The sequence below is a fragment of the Lampris incognitus genome, chromosome 3 (genome assembly GCF_029633865.1).
Source record: "Lampris incognitus isolate fLamInc1 chromosome 3, fLamInc1.hap2, whole genome shotgun sequence".
NCBI lineage: Eukaryota > Metazoa > Chordata > Actinopteri > Lampriformes > Lampridae > Lampris > Lampris incognitus.
Genome location: NC_079213.1, coordinates 81688258 through 81708474, shown reverse-complemented (window position 1 = coordinate 81708474; position 20217 = coordinate 81688258). Strand labels below are relative to the sequence as shown.

General features: G+C 41.9%; 2 protein-coding genes across 2 annotated transcripts; both read right to left on the bottom strand.

Moving 5' to 3' along the window:
• Positions 1–1778: 1778 nt before the first annotated feature.
• LOC130110442 (vacuolar protein sorting-associated protein 4B-like) lies at positions 1779–11390 on the bottom strand. Its single transcript, XM_056277547.1, has 11 exons — positions 11259–11390; positions 10976–11087; positions 10526–10676; positions 10212–10270; positions 10003–10122; positions 9746–9902; positions 9475–9623; positions 9262–9343; positions 7307–7526; positions 3659–3799; positions 1779–1938 (listed from the first exon to the last, which is right to left on the bottom strand). Exons 1-11 carry the CDS (start codon positions 11277–11279, stop codon positions 1837–1839), a joined length of 1314 nt encoding a protein of 437 aa, XP_056133522.1. The 5' UTR covers positions 11280–11390; the 3' UTR covers positions 1779–1836.
• A 1020-nt stretch (positions 11391–12410) lies between these two features.
• Positions 12411–19193, bottom strand: ankrd29 (ankyrin repeat domain 29). The gene is made up of 10 exons (XM_056276829.1): positions 19179–19193; positions 18017–18127; positions 17588–17686; positions 16733–16831; positions 15664–15762; positions 15072–15170; positions 13571–13669; positions 12852–12947; positions 12626–12724; positions 12411–12497 (listed from the first exon to the last, which is right to left on the bottom strand). The coding sequence occupies exons 1-10, from the start codon at positions 19188–19190 to the stop codon at positions 12411–12413; spliced, it is 900 nt and encodes a 299-aa protein (XP_056132804.1). The 5' UTR covers positions 19191–19193.
• Positions 19194–20217: the final 1024 nt, after the last annotated feature.

Below are 20217 nucleotides of genomic sequence, written 5' to 3'. Positions count from 1 at the left end.
GATAGACTAGGGTGTCAATTCTCAGTGGGTTCAGCAGTACTGGCAACCTTTCACATTACAGGGAGTCATCTGATTCATTTTTAACATAAAAAAATAGTGCTTAACGCAGTTTTAAGGGCACAATTTGTGACGGTGCTGGACAGCGGCCTCTAGGCAAATGAACCTCACGTGGTGGGTGCTACACACTGGTGGTGGTTGTGATGGATTTTACCCCTTCTCTGTGAAGTGCTCTGGGTGTCAAGATGAATTGCTATATAAATATAATCCATTATTATTGGTGACTGCACCTTGCTTACATTGGTCTGATGTGTGTGTGTGTGTGTGATCCAGTTGAATAGGGAGAGGGGAGGGATAGTGAGAGAGTGGGGAGACCTCCCTGGCCTGTGGTACTGTCACACCCTCACAACCCCTCCTCTTACCATTCAAGACAATCACGTGCTTGTACACACACACGCACACAAAATTCTACTTTTGAGACAAGCTGCAACACTCCTGTTTAGGTGATGCACTGAAACGACACTGGGTAATTTATTAATTTAGCGAATGAGATGTTTCTTTGCGCACAGGAAATGACACTTGCTACGAGGCATGATAAAAATGTATGCACGATTTTTTTTCTCGTTCAAGCAATGGACCATACATTTTGCTGTAACCCTTACCACCAAGCCATTGCTGAAGGACCAAAAAAAAAACCCACAAAAAAACCGATAAGGAGGTGATAGCGGTGGAATTAAGCCGTGTAGAAGCGTCAGAGGTCTTATCTTGTTGTATACACTATATCTTATTAGATTAATTAAGAATATTACACAAAATATCACTTTGGGTAGCTTTGAGTAAAATACTTCCATTTTGAGTGTTAAGATATTCTTCCATTTCTGTGTGGGATCTTTTTTTTGCTGGACAACATACAAAACTCATTTCTCATATGTAGGAAGACTAAGGACACAGACGGTTAGATTTAAAAGGGTCCAAGCTATTATTTACTTGAGAATGTTTAATGTCACTAAAATTGCCATCTCTGACTGACTAAAACCGGGAATTGTTAAAACAAGCCCATAGCACACTTAGGGCCTTTTACAGCATTTTACATTCTCTTTGGAAACGAGTGAGTGAATAGGATGAAAAAGGGCCAAAATCATTGAAATAAGATATGTAAAACCATCTGTACTAAAAATTCCAGTCTCTCTAAACTTTTAACTGATAAGTTATGAGAGAAGCGATTATTTTTATTAAAAGAATTAATATTTTCTGGTCGGCATTTATTTTAAGAATCGCGGACATGGAACACTTGAACGCGTAATGTTACAACTTCTTTTCAGCCTTCAGCCTGCCATCTATAGACAAGTCTAAGCACACACAGTATTTTCAATGCATTATACTACGAATATGAATTAACCCTCGATTTCATGGAACACCATGCTGCTTTTATGAAGGGGCTTTGGTAAGGTCTTTTTTTTTAAGTTGACTTGGATCCACCCATCGTCCTGCATTGCCATACCCAGGAGACGTTTATAAACACAATGAATGGAGTCCCACCAACCTCCTTAAAAGGTAAAGGTAAGCAGTACTGAGTGTTGTAAGGCATGTATAAAAATACTATGTATTCACCCACTGAAACAGTTACGATCTTTGTGGTTTTAAGAACAGATGTTTTGTTAAATGTCACCAGTCCTTCAACGAAAAGTCTAAAATCAACAAGTGCAATACGAGCAGCAGGTAAAAGAAACGTGTAACATTGCAAATAGGAAATAAAGAAGTAAATTTGAGCCTGAGTGGATGTAGAAAAGGACATGGACAGCAGCAGATCCATTTAGTATTAGTTAAGGTTTAGTATTGTTAGCCTTCCTGACCAAAGTCTTCAGTAAACTTCTGCAGCTTCTCCAAGTCCTGATCATTCACAGTCGGCCTGGTGTTGGACAATGACCTCAGCATGTCAGACTGCACACAGAGGGTTAAAGAGGTGTCAGAAAGCACATTCTCACCACTATAATGGTCCATAAGCCATCGTGAATAAAACTATTGATTGATTAATAGCTGACTTTCAATTTCCTTCTCGTGGATAGAACACAGGAAGTGGAAGTCCCCAGGTTACGAACGAGTTCCGTTTTTGAGTCTGTTCACAAGTTGAATTTGTATGTAAATTGGAACAGTTACGTACAGTTCACAGCTAGCATCAATTAGTCAAATGTTTGTCTTAGTACATAGTATATATTTGACCTAAAACATCATAAACATAATAATTCAGTAATAATAATAAATGTATAATAATAATAATAAATGTAACTACAGTACAGTATGTATAATTGAGAGAGAGAATGTGTGTATAGGTACAAAACACATTAAAGCATGTCTTTATGCATGCTCAATAATCCAGGTAAGAAAATCAACATACAGCGTTGTATCCAGATGAACTGATTCAACTTTCTTTGATTAAAGAAGCATTTCTTACATTTCAAACTCCCCACCTGCCACTGTCCCCAGAGCGGGTCGGGATCGGCTGGTTTGACACCAGAAACAAGAGCCCGCTTGGGGCTCGCCTCCCCGCCTCGCCGAGTAAGTGAAAAAATGATGCGTTTCACCTCTCTCTGAATGCTTTCTTATTTCCACTTTCATTTCAATCGTGATCATTTTCCTTTTCTTCGGTGCTTCACCATCACTTGCATCAGATTTATGCTTTGAAGCCACGATTACGAGGGTAAACACACAAAAAATCTAGTGAAAACACAACGCACACAACAATGTTTATGCGATCCGACTTAAAATGGCGATGATCTGGGCGTCTGGGTGGTGTGGTGGTCCATTCCGTTGCCTATCAACATGGGGATCGCTGGTTTGAATCCCCGTGTTACCTCCGGCTTGATTGGGCGTCACTACAGACACAATTGGCCGTGTCTGCGGATGGGAAGCTGGATGTGGGTATGTGTCCTGGTCGCTGCACTAGCACCTCTTCTGATCGGTTGAGGCGCCTATTTGGGGCGGAGGGGGAACTGGGAGGAATAGTGTGATCCTCCCACGCACTACGTCCCCCTGGTGAAACTCCTCTCTGTCAGGTGAAAAGAAGCGGCTGGCGACTCCACATGTATTCGAGGAGGCATGTGGTAGTCTGTAGCACTCCCCAGATCGGCAGAGGGGGTGAAGCAGCGATTGGGACGGCTCGGAATAGTGGAGGTAATTGGCCGGATAATTTGGGGAGAGAAATGGGGAGCAAATCAAAAAAAAAAAAAATGGTGATGACTGCGTGGCGTTGTTCTCTCTCGGGCCAATGAACTGCCTAAAATGCACAGTGTTTTGAGCATCGCGCAAAGTAGTCCGTCTATTCGTTAGTGGGAACCATTGTGTGCAACTCAATTTTTTTAAATAATAGGCTTTACGGAGGTCGGTTCATGAGTACGGGCATTCATAAGTCGGGCGTTCATAACCTGGGCACTACCTGTATTCAATTTTGCATGCAGAGACCAAAGCAGTGGCTGCTGGTGTATATTGCAAAACCTAACCATAAAAATCTTCCCGCCCTTCTCCCACATTCATTTTCATAAATTTAATTTTCCTCTTACCCAAGTCCCAGGCACCTACCATACATTACTTCACATTGCATACTGGCACAGCCCCAGCTATATTTTTTTCCGCTAGCCACCACTGGAACAAACTATATTCTTACCATACAAACAACTGGTTCCAGTAGTTTGTCACCAGGAACTTCCATCCAGTTCATCTCTATGGCGTTGGGGTCACCTGGGGAACATGGAGTCAGGAGGTCTTCTACCACCACATCGGGACTGTTCCACAATGACCCTCGGACCTATGTATTTGAGAGTAGAGACACAGTGACACGTTGGTCCTGACCAAGGCACGAGGATTGTGTAATGAAATATAATGAAAAGTTCAGTGACACTTCTTCAAGTAAGGAAAAATAACACTAGACAACCAATGAGTGTGCATCAACAACCTTCAGAAATCCAATATTTCAGTAAGAAAGGTCCAACATGCCTATGTGTTATCAGTCTAATGTCACTACTACTACTACCACTACTACTACTTTTGGCTGCTCCCGTTAGGGGTCGCCAAAGCAGAATCCGTTTCCATCTCTTCCTGTCCTCTGCATCTTCCTGTCACACCAACCACCTGCATGTCCTCCCTCACCACATCCATAAACCTCCTCTTTGGCCTTCCTCTTTTCCTCTTCCCTGGCAGCTCCATATTCAGCATCCTTCTCCCAATATACCCAGCATCTCTAATCCGCACATGTCCAAACCATCTCAACCTTACCTCTTTTGCTTTGTCTCCAAGTCATCCAACCTGAGCTGTCCCCCTAATATACTTGTTCCTAATCCCGTCCTTCTTCATCACTCCCAACAAAGATCTTAGAATCTTCAACTCTGCCACCTCCAGCTCCACCTTATGTCTTTTCGACAGTGCCACTGTCTCCAAACCATACAACATAGCTAGTCTGACTACCATCTGGTAAACCTTCCCTTTTCCTCTTGCTGGTACCCTTCTGTCACAAATCACTCCTGACACTTTTCTCCACCCACTCCACCCTGCCTGCACTCTCTTCTTCACCTCTCTTCCGCACTCCCCATTACTTTGGACAGTTGACCTCCAGTATTTAAACTCATATACCTTCGTCACCTCTACTTGCATCCTCACCATTCCACTGTCCTCCCCCTCATTCACGCATATGTATTGCGTCTTGCTCCTACTGACGTTCATTCCTCTTCTCTCCAGTGTATACATCCACCTCTCCAGGCTCTCCTCAACCTGCACCCTACTCTCACTACAGATCACAATGTTACCACCCATGAACATAATAGTCTACGGAGACTCCTGCCTGATCTCGTCCATCAACCTGTCCATCACCATTGCAAACAAGAAAGGGCTCAGAGCCGATCCTTGATGTAATCCGACCTCCACCTTGAACCCATCTGTCATTCCTACCACACACCTCACTACTGTCACACTTCCCTCATTCATATCCTGCACCACTCCTACATACTTCTCTGCAACTCCCGACTTCCTCATACAATACGACACCTCCTCTCTCGGCACCCTGTCATATGCTTTCTCTAAATCCACAAAGACACAATGTAACTCCTTCTGGAGTTACAGTGTGTCTCTATACTTCTCCATCAACATTCTCAAAGCAAACATCACATCCGTAGTGCTCTTTTGTGGCATGAAATCATACTGTTGCTCGCTAATCATCACCTCTCCTCTTAACCTAGCTTCTATTACTCTTTCCCATATCTTCATGCTGTGGCTGATCAACTTTATACCTCTGTAGTTACTACAGTTTTGCACATCACCCTTATTCTTGAAAATCGGTTCCAGTATGATCAGTATAATGTCACTGCCAAAAAACCCCCCAAAAAAAACAGACCATTAAGGAAAGGAGAAAATTTACTCTACAAAGGTCACAGTAAAGGTGTTAAAGGCATTAGAAATTATAGTTTACATGTCAAACATCTTCTTAGGACTGGTAAATATAAAGCTTTGGAGCCAAACAAATGGCATTCTGCCCACATTGCTGGAGTTAGCTGCACTTAGAACAGAGGCCCTATGTTAGTTTGATTAATGCCAAAGCCATTTTAGGCCTTCTCTTTCTTAAAAGGTCCCATGAACTGAAAAGTGTATTTTCAGTCTCGTTACTTCTTATCTGTACTTAATTTATATCTATTTAAAACTATTTTATAGGAAATTTCAAAAATTATTTGACTTTATTTTTTACCAGAAATTTGAATCAGTTCATCTGGGCACAACATTATTGACAGATATGTTTCATCGCTCATCTAATTGACATCTTCAGTCTCAACTAACTGCAGGTATCCCCACCCTTATAAATAATACAGTGGAATAACGGCTGAAAACAATTGGTTTAATAAGCAAATTGGCGTGACCATTAACTAGCGTTACAAAGGCAATGTGTACTATTCACAGAGGATTTGGGAATAGTTGCACTCCAGGAATCCACGGCCATCCCTGAACCGAGGGGGGCTAAGAGTACATCTGTTGCCATCTTACAATGCTGTGACTGCAACTATTCTCAAATTCTCTGTGAATAGTACACATGGCCATTTTAACTCTAGCTAATGGTCATGGCAATTTGCATATGACATTTATTGTTGTTTTCGGTCATTATGTCACTGCAGTGTTGTAGTCGAGTCACTAAACCTCAATTCCGAGTTGAGTCTCGAGTCCCCAGTGTTCGAGCCCGAGTCCCCAAAGAAGAGTACGAGTCAAGTCCGAGTCAAGTCCCCATTACCTGAGTCCGAGTCATCAAGATTGAGTCTGAGTCGAGTTCCAAGATGGGTTCCAGTGCGCCACTCTGGCACTGTAAAAAAGCTATTGATCACCACATTCTATTCAAATGTGGTGATCAATGTTATGGTATTAATATAGCTATCAATATCTTATGCCAAATTATTAGGGCCTATTGCAAAAAAAACCTAACAAAAAAAAGTCTTTATCAATTAACAAGTCCAAGGTCCAAGTCCTCTTCTCCAACTTCCCAGTCCGAATACAGTCAATGCTCGAGTCCAAGTCCGAGTCATCAGTGCTCAAGTCCAAGTCGCATCACGAGTCTTTCAGGACTCGAGTCGGACTCAAGTCTGAGTCCTGGACTCGAGTAGTACAACACTGTGCCACTGTATTGTTTATAAGGGTGGGGATACCTGCAGTCAGTTGAGAATGAAGAGATCACTTAGATGAGTGATGAAACGTTTCTCTCAATAAACGTTGTGTCCAGATGAACTGATTCACCTTTCAGTGATTTTCTTACCTGGATTATTGAGCATAAAGACTTTATTTTTTGTTCATAATGTTTTTTCCCGGTAATACATCTATACATTTAGTTATGCCAACTTGCACTTAACAAAGTGGCCAATGAATTGGAGTGAAGTTGAGAGAAGACGAGTGATCGTCTGCCACCAAATTGAAACTAGCCCAAATCACATCGACGTTGCCCACATTCTTGAAAAAAAAAAGACCATCAGTTATTGACTGTTAGTCAAATTAAACTCCCTCCCCTCACAAACTCCTACCCAACCATTTCGTTTGATTCATATATACGTCAAATCAGCAAAGTTTGCAGTGCTCTAAATGCTGTTTCATGGGACCTTTAAAGGCTCAAACAAAACGTAAGCATAGTTGAGCTGAAATTTGAGGAATTTGCAGCAAAATACAGATGATCACTGCATTCTGTCCTACTTTTCAACATGTCTTATCAACTTTTCTAGCTGGATTCCTAAAAGACTAATATGGCTGACACTTTAGGGATGACTTATCATAGCCTTTCAAACCCTCCGCTTACCTTTTTGAAGTGAGTGGCTGTCTGAACCTTCCTGACAGGTTGCATGAGAGCATCCCTGACAATAACACTGACATCGGCCCCAGAGTACCCCTCTGACCTTTCACCCAGAGTCCCAAAGTCTGACTCAGTAAGGTCATTGGGCGTTGAGCCTAGATGCAGCTTGAACATGAGGGCACGTGCGTTTTGCTCAGGCAGAGGAATGTAAATCCGCTTCTCAAACCTAAGACAGAGAGAAGACTCTCATGGCAGCTCACAAGTGTTAAATTTCAGTCAACTCTGTGTGAGATTAAAGGGAGCTTTTGAGTCACGGTGTCTGAGGTGAGGAACATAAGGTAGGAGTTACTCTAGGCCTACTGGTGATGTAACAATCCATCGATCTGGATCGAGGTATCAATTCAATGATCAACGATCCAATGTCATTGCTGCAAAGTAAAAACATCCATCCATTACATTTTAAAGCTCAATCTCTCTAAACTACTGAGCACACAGACAGAACCTTGTAAATCCAAGGTGATGATGCATAGATGTGCGTGGTTTATGACGTTCATAATTGAAAGGTCGTCAAGGGCTCTTTTAAGTTAACTGATAAAAACTATTTGCACTTAAACATGAGAAATGTGGCACTTTATAGTCAACAGGAGGTACATTTTCATTCTTTTTATTAAAAAGAATAGATTGTGGGTGTCCGGGGAACATAGTGGTCTACCCAATTTCCCCTCAGGGATGAATAAAGTATTCTGATTCTGAGTCTGTTGCCTACCAACATGGGGATCGTCGGGTCGAATCTCCGTGTTACCTCCAGCTTGGTCGGGCATCCCTACAGACACAATTGACCCTTCGCTAAGCCATGCCCCTAAATGCAGACTGGCTAGTCACAGCACAGCATAGGACAGAGGTCCGACACTTTCATGGCGGCGCTCCGTTGACTCCGATGCAAAAGTTTCAGATTTTCTTCATTTTCGAGCTGGTTTTGTGGACTTCTAGTTATGGTTAAACGTTGTGCCTGGGGCACTTGTAACAGTGACACTCGTTACCCGGAGAGGTTGGAAGGAAATGTACGTTTTTTTCCCCTTTCCAAAACCAAACCCGCACCCTGAAAAGTGTAGGCTGTGGATAAAGCTATGTGGACGTCCTCAAATCCAGTTGAACCCCTCAAAAATCAACAAGCACAGCTTTGTCTGCTCCAAGGTAAGTAATTACTTTTATTAACCGTAAAATAATGTTAAAGCTTGATGGACTTAGCAACAGTAACTAAGGGGGGCGGGCCTTAGCGAAGGATCAACTGGCCGTGTCTGTGAGCGGGAAGACGGATGTGGGTATGTGTTGTGGGTATGTGTTGTGGGTATGTGTCCTGGTCGCTGCACTAGCACCTGCTCTGGTCGGTTGGGCCGCTTGTTCAGGGGGGAGGGGGAACTGGGGGGAATAGAGTGATTCTCTCACGTGCTACATCCCCCTAGCGAATCTCGTCACTGTCAGGTGAAAAGCAGCAGCTAGCGACTCCACATGTATTGGGGGAGGCATGTGGTAGTCTGCAGCCCTCCCCGGATCGACAGAGGGGGTGGAGCAACCTCCGGGTCAGCGCGGAAGGGTGGGGTTATTGGCCAGATACAATTGGGGAGAGAAAGGGGGCAAAAAAAAAAATCAATAAGAAAAAAAAGATTGTTTTTCATTTACATGTCTAGAAGAGCTCAGTAATAAAATTATCAAATCATATTGTAGTTGCCTTTTGTGAGTTGATATAAATGTAACTGATTGTGTTAACTGGGCATATGACATTGTCTCATATCGATCACAGGCCCCTGAATTGAATCGAATTGAAATCATATTGTGGCAGACTGTGATATTAGCAATTATTATATCGTTGTCCAAAGAATTCATGTAATATCGTATCGTGATGAAACTTATGATTTACACTCCTAAAGCCTACCAAGCTATTGATTGATCACTGGACTGACCTCCTCCTGATAGCGGAGTCGAGGGTCCATGGGATATTTGTGGCTCCCAGGACCAGGATTCCTTCATTGTCATTTCCAACACCTGAGAGAATGACAGGAATGATACTTTCCACACATAACAGAGAGCTGATGCTGTACTAAGTCTACAGTAAAAATGCAATAAGAGTCAGTTCAGACGTTTAGCAAATATGTTCAGAAGCTCCTCTTTCTCACCCTGCATCTGCACAAGGAACTCCGTCTTGATTCTGCGGGCGGCTTCACTCTCATTCTCGCTCCGAGAGCCACACAGAGAGTCAATCTCATCAATGAAAATGATAGATGGCCTATGCTCTCTAGCTAAACTGAACAGGCTCTTCACCAACCTGAAACATGAACAGGCAGTTAAAGTAACAGCATGATAAGAACCAAATGAAATGAGATGTGTTTGCGTCACAGCCTGCCTACTCTGCAAGTGTTATCGTCATGTGTGGAACACAGGTCTCACTTTTCACTTTCTCCCAACCACTTTGACACCAAGTCAGAAGAGGAGATGGAGAAAAAGGTAGAGTTGTTGGCCTCTGTGGCCACTGCCTTAGCCAGGTAGGACTTTCCTGTTCCTGGAGGACCAAACAGTAGGATCCCCCGCCAAGGAGTCCGCTTTCCTGGAAAAACAAACGCATTAAGATATTGCTCTGAACTGTGTAATCACAGGTACATGCCACTTCAGTGTTAATATATTTAGTGTTGCCTCGATTTCCTTACCTGTGAAGAGATGAGGGAATTTAATGGGCAATATGACAGCTTCTTTTAAGGCTTCTTTGGCCCCATCAAGTCCCGCTACATCATCCCACTTGATGTTTGGCTTTTCCATGACAATAGCGCCTACAAAAGAGAGATGGATTTTCTGTTTAACTGTGTCAGTTCACTGTTGTTACTATACAATTATACTATACTATTACTATACAATTCACCTGACAGCTGATCTTGGAATTTCTTCTTCTCCGATTCATCACTGTCCTCACCTTCACCCCTGAAACAAAACCGTAACAGCATCCGGCAAGAAACATTGCAAGGGATTATGAACATTTTAACGGGATGAAGGGTAATCACGTTTTAAACAGGATCCCTATTGAAATTATACTTGCATAACCCCTTCGTGGCCAGAAATGAGACGGAGGAAGGGAGGTTACAGAGCGATGACATCAAACTAGAGCTAAAAAAAAAAGTGCCCAAAACAGTCGAGCTCCACCTTCATCTGTTACACAGACCCATCAGTCCCTCTCACCCTTTGTCATTGGACTGGGACTCTTTGACAGGCTTGGGAGGAGGTGTCTTGTCCTTCTTCTTCAGGTATTCCTTCAGCTGCTCTGCTCGGTCCAGGTAGTCTGCACACTTTTCCCTGATACTCTTCTTTGCTCGCTCCCCTTGGGCCTCATCTGACACAAAAACATTATTTTAAAATCTAAATCTCAAAATCCAACTTTTTGGTCAAGCTTTACTTTTAATCTACCGTCGTTTTTAGCTCTATACTGCACTTTGCTTACTGTTCTCACTGTATCTTGTGTTTTTCTCTTGTTTTAATTTGGTGCATTTAATTTCTTATCATATATAAAAGCTATAAAACTGTTATTATAGTAGCTTTTCCTTTTTTATTTTCAAATTGCTTTATCTGCAAAGTGTATCTCTATTGATCAAACCTGGCGGGTTGACTCATTAGCAAAAGAGGGTTACTTACACTTGACAACGTGAAGGAAGTATTGCACTGAATGCTCGTACAGTCGAAGGGCTTCCTCATAGTTTTTGGCTTTGTCCTCCTCTGCAGCTTTGCTCGCAAGATCTATTGCTTTCTGCGAACACATTTGAGCCGTCGGGAACAGGAAGAGATTCATTTACAGAGAGTTAAAAAGTTCTTCTTCGGCGAAAACAAACCAAACGGCCCTTAACCAAATTTATTAACTCGCGTTGCCAGTTCGGCGTTGCGAAATTCAACTCTTTCACCACAGTCTTCCGCCACTCACCTGTAAATTACCCCCGGCCATGTGTGCTTCTGTGGTGTTGGTCGGCTTTGACAGCCCACTCTAAACTCCGAAGAAGCCTTCACGTAATCTTTGAATAATTACCGCTGTGGATGATGGGTCATTTTGGTCTCTCTCTCTCTCTCTCTCTCTCTCTCTCTCTCTCTCTCTCTCTCTCTCTCTCTCTCTCTCTCTCTCTCTCTCTCTCTCTCTCTCTCTCTCTCTCTCTCTCTCTCTCTCTCTCTCTCTCTCTCTCTCTCTCTCTCTCTCTCTCTCTCTCTCTCTCTCTCTCTCTCTCTCTCTCTCTCTCTCTCTCTCTCTCGCTCTCCTAAAAATCCTCAATTCTCTCTTCCGCATATTGAGCGCCGCTTCCGTGGTGTCCACGTGATAATGTTATTGGTCCCATCATACCTTTTATTTCTCTGCTCGGCCGTCAGCCACCGCACGTCATCACCAAGACGCTTCATACATCTCTCGTCAAACACAAACACAACATTTGTACGTACTTAAAGAATTGATGTCATTCACACGTTTTCGTAAACAGCCCTGCAGATCCGTGTATGATGTGAGGGGAGTTGGATTAGGTGGGGCATACGGCTGACACGAGAACTCCCAGCACGACGTTAAGTAGCTACTATCTGTCTGTCTCTCTCTCTCCTGACTCAACACTGACGTCTAGTGAAGCTTGGCGTATATATATATACCCACACGCACTACTAGGACATTGAATATGTGCTCACACAAGAGTTAGTCACACCCATGTCAAATGTCATTTCAAATTGCCACATCTCCATTAATTAGCAAATTTACACTTTTTATTACATTAATCAAAAAGGCAAATTATACTTTGCAAAATATATATAAATATTGCAACACCTTTAAAAGTTTTAAGCAAATAAAAACACGTAAATAAATAGAGAAAATGCATATCGAACAACAGCACACAGGAAATGATGCTCATGGCATTTTGGTTGCACGTTATCTTAATCTCTACGCCTCCACTCTCTGTAGTCAAGGTTGTACTCGATCTCGTTTCCACCGCAATCAAAAGCAAGCACCATGTATATCTAGATGGATTACATTGATGTGTTGTTTTGGTTTCCTCCATACACAGGAATTCGCCTGTAGTGAATTAATGGTTAAGATGTGGGGCTGTCATGTGCTGCCTCCGTTTACAAGCTGTGGACGTAGAGCCCTTCGGATGCGATCGTTCTTTGTGAGATCTGCGGGCAGTTCATTGTTCTGGGAAAAAAAACAACAAAAAACAAACATAACAAAAACACATTTGAGTCATTATTGAACAAAATCCTGGTAGATATACTTAGTTGTTACTTCATCATCATGCTCTAACTCAAATGCAGCTGACGCACCTTGTTGGGTAGTGTGGGGTTTGCGCTGGCGTCCAGGAGAAGTGATATGGTTTTAAGATTTCCACCCATAACAGCAGCATGGAGGGCTGTGGAACCATTCTGAAAATATCAGACATCCAGAAAAAAACCTGCTAATGCTTTCCGTCAACTACTGTATTGAAATTATATGATCAAATGTAAAAAATAAAAACAAGAAATGAAGACCAAACATCGCTGCAGCTTCTACCTTGAGAAGGCCAAGTGAAGGAGAAAACTTGAGGAGTTCCTCGATGACACCGTTGTTTCCCTTGAAGGCTGCTTTGAACAGGGGTGTGGATCCATCCTTAAGGGAGAGCGTAGCAGTGACATTGGACAAGAAACAAAAGTCTCTTACACCGCCTTTCAAAGTAATTTGACAGCATTTTAAACTCAACTAGGTAAGTAAAGGTGGTGACCTCCTGGCTCAGGATCATTACTTTGTCCCATTTAAACAATATATCATTTCAGAATCAGCATCGCAATACACATAGGAATCACAATACAAGGGATGCAATGTATGGCAACTTGGGGCAGACTGAAAACCAAATCTAGATACTCCCGAACAAAAATATTCTGGCATATCTGACAAATAAATATACTAATCTGATTTTATGACTTCTTCTTCTTTATAACTGCCCAATTTTCCTCTCTAAAAACCACCTTAACCCTCACTGGAGTGCCAAATTCTTTACAAAAGGAGCTTTGAAAGTTAAAAACCGCATATCTCTGGTGAAATCATGTGACTATAAAGCTTATCACAGAAAAAAAAGTATTGCAATGTTTTTTCCCCCCCAGTATTGTTCAGCCCTAATATACAACTTTGGAAAGGGACAGGAGGACTGAATGGTGTCGATCCAGGAGAAAGACATCTTTATGCACCTGGTCTATTGTCAGCCTCCAAGAATTAAGTGTTAAAGTGTGACATACTTGTCTGTCGGCATCCCGGTCTGCACCACGCAAGAGCAGCACCTTCACTACCTCACTGTGACCCATCTGGGCTGCCATCCACAGGGGGGCAGTGCCATCCTGGAGAGAAGATGGAGGGGAGGCGAGAGGAAAGGTGATGGAGAAGGACGCAGCAAAGAAGAAGGAGAAGGAGAATGTAGGACAACAAGTAAGGGGTCCAAAGCAGGCAGGAGACGGCATTGAAAGACATGAAAGAGCAGTTGGAAGAGAGAGTGTAAGTGAAAGAGAGAAGAGAGACTATTGAACATATGAAGAAGAAAGAAGAAAGCCACTTTATTTTGTCATTGTATGGTTACAATGAAATTTTGTTCTCTGCATTGAACCCATCCTATTGTATAGCAGCAGTGGGCAGCCGCAGCGCCAAGGGACCAACTCCAGTTCTTCTTTCCATTGCCTTGCTCAGGGGCACAGGCAGAAGTATTAACCCTAACATGCATGTCTGTTTGATGGTGAGAGGAAACCGGAGTACCTGGAGGGAACCCACACAGACACTGGGAGAACATGCAGTGGCGCCCCCAAGGGGTGGCCAGGGCCACCCTGATACTATCTATCCCTGGCCCCCACAGCCATGAGTCGCATATGCAGAATATGCTTCTGATTATGCATAATATGCTTCTATCTGATATTTTACATTAGGTGCTGTTCATTTAAATCAATAATGTATATTTTTCATTATAATTCATGTCAAAGAAAATAACAAACGCATAGCCAGGCAGTCAGCCGCTTTTGATCGTCCGTCACTGTGGCACACTCCCTCCCTCGTGCACAGTCTGCCTCTGACAGCAGCCGAGCAGCTTCTGTTTCAAGCTTTGTATTTTTTCATTTTTGCACATAGCCTATAATATGTTTGTTTACAAAAACAAAGCAACGGGTGACTAAAGCTGTATTGAAATTAATGTAGCCTAATAAAGCAGGGATATGAATAGGTTGTGAGCAGGCTATAATAAAATGTATATTGTTGACCATGATTATGCTTTTTTGTTTTGTTTTTCATTTTTGGACATATACAACATAACAATGAGTCGTCTAACACATTACAATATGTACAGATACATAACACATTAAAACAGAATTGTTGTGGAACTCAAAATGTTAACTCTACCGGTATTACTCTATGCACACCAGATATTTAGTAACATTAACTGTAAAAAAAAATAAGAAACCAAAGTATTCAGTATGCGATTCCTTAGCTCTCATATTGGCAGTTTTCAGCTAGCCTATACAGTATACTACAACAGCATAATAGATTTCCTGAAATTCAGTCATGGCTTTTGGTTTTGGTGTACCACCCCAAGATTTTCAGTGGCCCCATTTGGCCACCCCTATGAATAATTTCTGGGGGCGCCACTGAGAACATGCAAACTCCATACGCAGCTGCACGTGACCTTCTTTTGAGTTAACCAGTTATTGTATCCCTCAGGATCATTTTCCAAATTACTATAATATTTAGTGAATACCACACCTCCCTCGTCTGGTTAACTTTGGCTCCAGATGACAGCAGTTGACGTATTATGTTCACATGACCTTCCTGGGCAGCGAGGAAAAGAGCAGTGGCCCCATCCTGAAACATTACATGACAGCCAACTCAGTTCAGCAGTTCAACGTGCCAGTTTTCAAACAATGAACCAGAACTGAGCTGCTCATTTGAAATGTATGAGTCCAAAATTTTGTTTTAATATAGTATGCCCAATTATAAAAGAAAGCCCCAAAAGGAAAATGAAACATGTTCACAACAAGAAATGCATCACTGACAATTAAAACTAATATGACACTAATAAGACCCAGAAGAGCTTTTTCATTGCATGCATCCATAAGAGAAGTCAGGTCATTTTTATGGACTCTTTCCTATTCCCAAAATGAGAGAGACTCTTATCCTGCAAATGTCTATGGTGTTTGACTCAGCAGCTGACAGAAACCTGACAAGTTAGACTCCAGTCACCAGGAAATTGCGCTCAACTGACCATCATATTTGTGAGCCCCAATGAGGCTTTCAGACCAGTATGTGGGGATGGACAGAGTACATGCTGTGGATGTGGATGCATATGGGGGCTCACATTCAGCTGGTCATGGACATTGGCACCATTCTTCAAGAGTGTGTCCACCACCTCAGAACGGCCGTACTGACAAGCAACAGTGAGAGATGAGCCTCCGTCCTGCCAACACATGCCAGAGAGCAAAAGAAGAAGCTGGGTCACTGCTGCAGCTGTAGTTTATTTCAGAGCAAAGAGCACCATATAAAATGCAGAGGTCAAACCAAACTCAGTAATCAGACTCAAGTTTTCATGTTTAAAAACCTTGAACACGGTAATAAAACAATTTATAAATGACTAATATTGTTGGGGCGGTGGGGGGGGGGGGGGGTTGGCACCTTTATCCACAACTCTTCTCAGTTGTCTCATGAACTGTGAAGGAGTGGTTTAATCCTCATTAACATTTATGAGCTGACCTTTGAGTGACAGGCACAAGCAAGGGTTGGCAGTATGAATGGGCGGGGTTTCATAATTTGACGATTTGATCTGACAGGCTGTATGTAATAAGTGCCAACCCCCCCCACCCCACCGCCCCAACAATATTAGTCATTTATAAATTGTTTTATTACCGTGTTCAAGGTTTTTAAACATGAAAACTTGAGTCTGATTACTGAGTTTGGTTTGACTTCTGATGACATCATGAGCATCCGAAATATGATTGGCTGGGAGAAACTGAACTGGGGATAGCCCTAAAAAAAAGAGAAAATAGAAAAAATGATTTCTACCATTTATACTTAGAAAGAGACAATAGAAAGTGTATGATGATTAACGCAATAAAGCAATAAAGTGATGGTAGAAAATATTACCGTTTCAATTTCAGTCTAACTCTAAAATACATTAAGAAATGTAGTCAAACGAAGAAATTGTGATAGAAGTGAGCTACACACACTGAGCTAGGAACCTATACAAAAGATGATGGGGAGAGGGCCATAGCAGCAGATAACATGTAATACTACAAACAAACTGCATGGCATACTCTGTGTATCATCATATTGTCCTTGTTTCTCCATAACCCTCATAATGATGGTGTAAGAGACGGCAAAAATATCAGCCCTGTTCACTACACTGACCATAAGACAAGTCAGTGTCTTACCTTTGTCTGGATTTCTGTAGAGGCACCAAATTCAAAGAGAAGCTTCACGATGTCATTGTGACCCTGCTGGGAGGCGAAGAACAGGGCTGTAGAGCCTGTCTGAGGACACAGATTTACACGTTTTTATTTCTTCTAGCTTCACTTCTAAAATAATAGTCATTAAAATGAAATAACAACTTGCCACAGTAACTAAGTATTTGAGTTGCCCTGGATGTAATCTACTGGATAGAATAGAATAGAATATGTTTGCTGTCTATTCACAGAAATTTGACTATCTACACTTGGTTTAAATCACAAGCAAGCACATACAATGAATAAACACAACAAAGAGAGACAAGGGCAGCATAAGAACACCTCACAGTTCAGATGGAGAGAAAAGCATTCAGTCAAGCTAAAAGTCAACATGGAAATGACATTTTGAATTCAGAAAAATTACTTCCTCCAGACTCCGGGTAAGAACTAATTGTTTTTTTCTCCAAAAAAATTACTGTCCATGTTCACAGTCTTTGCCAATTTACTCTGATTATTGGCTGCCATTACCAAGTATATATGTATGTATGTATGTATGTATGTATATATATATATATATATATATATATATATATATATATATACATACATATACACACACACACACACACACACACACACACACACACACACACCGATTCGATGATACTTTCAAGGGCATCCAAGACATTTTAACGTATTCAGTAAATGTTACCATGTACAATACCCACTTACAGATGCATTTTGACTTCACTGTGGATTTCAGTGTTGATTCAGAAAAGTGCAAAAACAATGTGCCCAAAGTCCTCTGTTGTTTCAGCCAAATTTCACATCATACCATCATACCTCTCTCTGGTAGTTAATATCAGCTCCTTGCATGATTAACTCTTTGACACACTCATAGTGGCCACTGTATGAAGCCACCATCAGTGCTGTGGTTCCATACTGAAAGAAAACATGGCAACCAGTGAGTGAAAGACTTGGCCAGGTTGAGCTGCATCCTTAGATGGCGCATTAAACAGAAACACACAATGAATACACAATCAGAGCTATGATGCTTAGCGTGCCAATATACTCATCATATTCTCAATTAACTAATACGGCCTCTGTATGAAAAATACAATGATTACAGACAAATGGAAAAAATACTCTTAAAACTGTGGTATGGGTACACACACACACACACACACACACACACACACACACACACACACACTACCACAGGTGGGTTATGGTTAAAGTGTGTGGCTGAGCCGGGGCATGTATTGTCCGTACACTGTCTCTGCAGTCTGCATCCACGCGCCCACTGTTAAGCAGCAGTTGAAGTAGGGCCAAGTTCCCCTTCCTCGCTGCCCAAAACACAGCATTAGCCAGGGGCGTCTCCTTCTGTGGGATAAATACAGGCAACCACTGACATGACACCAAGTATTATAGACATTTATAGCACTTTAAACAAGCAACAATGGTACCTGAAATGGTGTCTTTTTTGTTTTTGTTTTTTTAATTAAAGGTATGAAATGTCGTTGACCCCAGTGGTACGGTCATGACTTTCATAATGTCATACAAAGCCCTCTTAATCATAGAGTGGCATTTCTTTTCAAATGTAAACATTAGATCCCACCTCACATATGTAATACATAGACTTTATGGTATGCTTGTGCTAATCTAACCAACATAGAGAAGTCCAAATTTTCAATATACAGAGAAAACCACACTAATGTTTATGCATATATTTGTATTACTGGCCAATTAAAACCAATTCTAAAATCGGTTAGATCTAAGCAGACCACTTAGCAACCTAACAAGTCACATTTCCAATTCCAAGTATGGTCAAAGAAAGCAGAATGTGATTCTGAATGGTGGCTCAGGAATGAAAACCTCCTGGGCAGGCCAGTCAGTAAAAACTAATTCAGCGCCCCCAGCAGACAGACAGACACACGTCTTTTACAGGGTAATCCATATATGAAGGGGGTTTCTGTGAAGTCCTGCAGCGCCTTAATAAATGCACACGCAAAAAACACCTCTGGTCTGATATTATCTAGGAGAAATTTGAGAATACAAGGCCATATGAGATACGACAGGATCACACACGATAGGCCAACACACACGATAGGCCAACACACACGCGCGCGCGCACACACACACACAGGTACCCATGTACCCCCCCCCCGCGCACACCGGAAGGCATCACCATACACAACTCCCAGTTAAGAGTTGCTATAAACTCAATGAAGGGCGATCCAGTCTAATTCGAGATTACATCGACAGCCTGACTGAGGGTTAAAGACAGATCCGCCTCGTTGTTAAAGTAATCTCACTAGGTAAATGGAAATACAGCCTATACTTTCAAAGGAGGCAGGCTGGTCTTTGGTATGATCTCTTTTTTTTCATACTTAGGCCAAAAATGTGTGCAGGAAAACGCACAACGTTGATTTACCTTGAAAGACATTTTGCAGACCTCATTCGTGAGTCATGTGTCTTCTTGCGCAGTCATGCATTTAAAATAAGTGAAAATAACAGAGGCAGTGATGGCTGGTCCTCGCCTATTTTGCCGCACCGTGTTTGGGTGTTGGCGGCGCCCCGACCGCTGACATGATAACGACACACCGGACGAGTCGGCCGAGTCCTCCACTGCAGTGCAGCGCGGTGTACACATGTCTGGCCGCTGGTGGCCGCTGTTGAGTCAATCGGTCGCGGCTCCTTTTTAAAGGACCATACCGCTGTTTTCTAGTTGGTTAACGGGTTTTTAGCGCACATAATCACAATCAGAAATTATTTTATTGCCATTTCCATTACATGCACAAGGAATGTAGCTTCGCGTTGCTGGCACAATCAACCAACCAACCAATCAACCGACCAACCAACCAACCAACCAACCAACCAACCAACCAACCAACCAATCAATCAATCAATCAATCAATCAATCAATCAATCAATCAATCAATCAATCAATCAATCAATCAAGCAAGCAAGCAATCGATCGAGCGATCATTATTTATATACTACAGCACACTTACTACAATTCAAAACATCAAAATGTGCTTTACACTGACAAAAAAAGAAAAGAAAAATAAATAATAGGCTCCAGCATCCCCGCTACCCTGAGAGCAGGATAAGTGGTTTTTCTGCTCTCAGGGTCGCAGGATAATAATAATAATAATAATAATAATAATAATAATAATAATAATTTTATATATATAGCACGTTTCTAAATTAATGTTACAAAGTGCTTTAGAAAGAAATAAAAGCAGACAAGGCAAACATAAATAAATAAATAAATAAATAAATAAAACCTGAAATCCAATAACAAGATTGAGGGATGAAATCAGAAAGTCAAAACTACATAAATTGAGGAGTAAAATCACAAAACATGCACAAATCAAATGAACTATTTAGCTAGAAGCTAGACAGTAAAGTGCCCATTAGAAGCAAAGGCCAAGGGGAAAATGTGTTTTCAGTCTTTTTTGAGTGAAGGT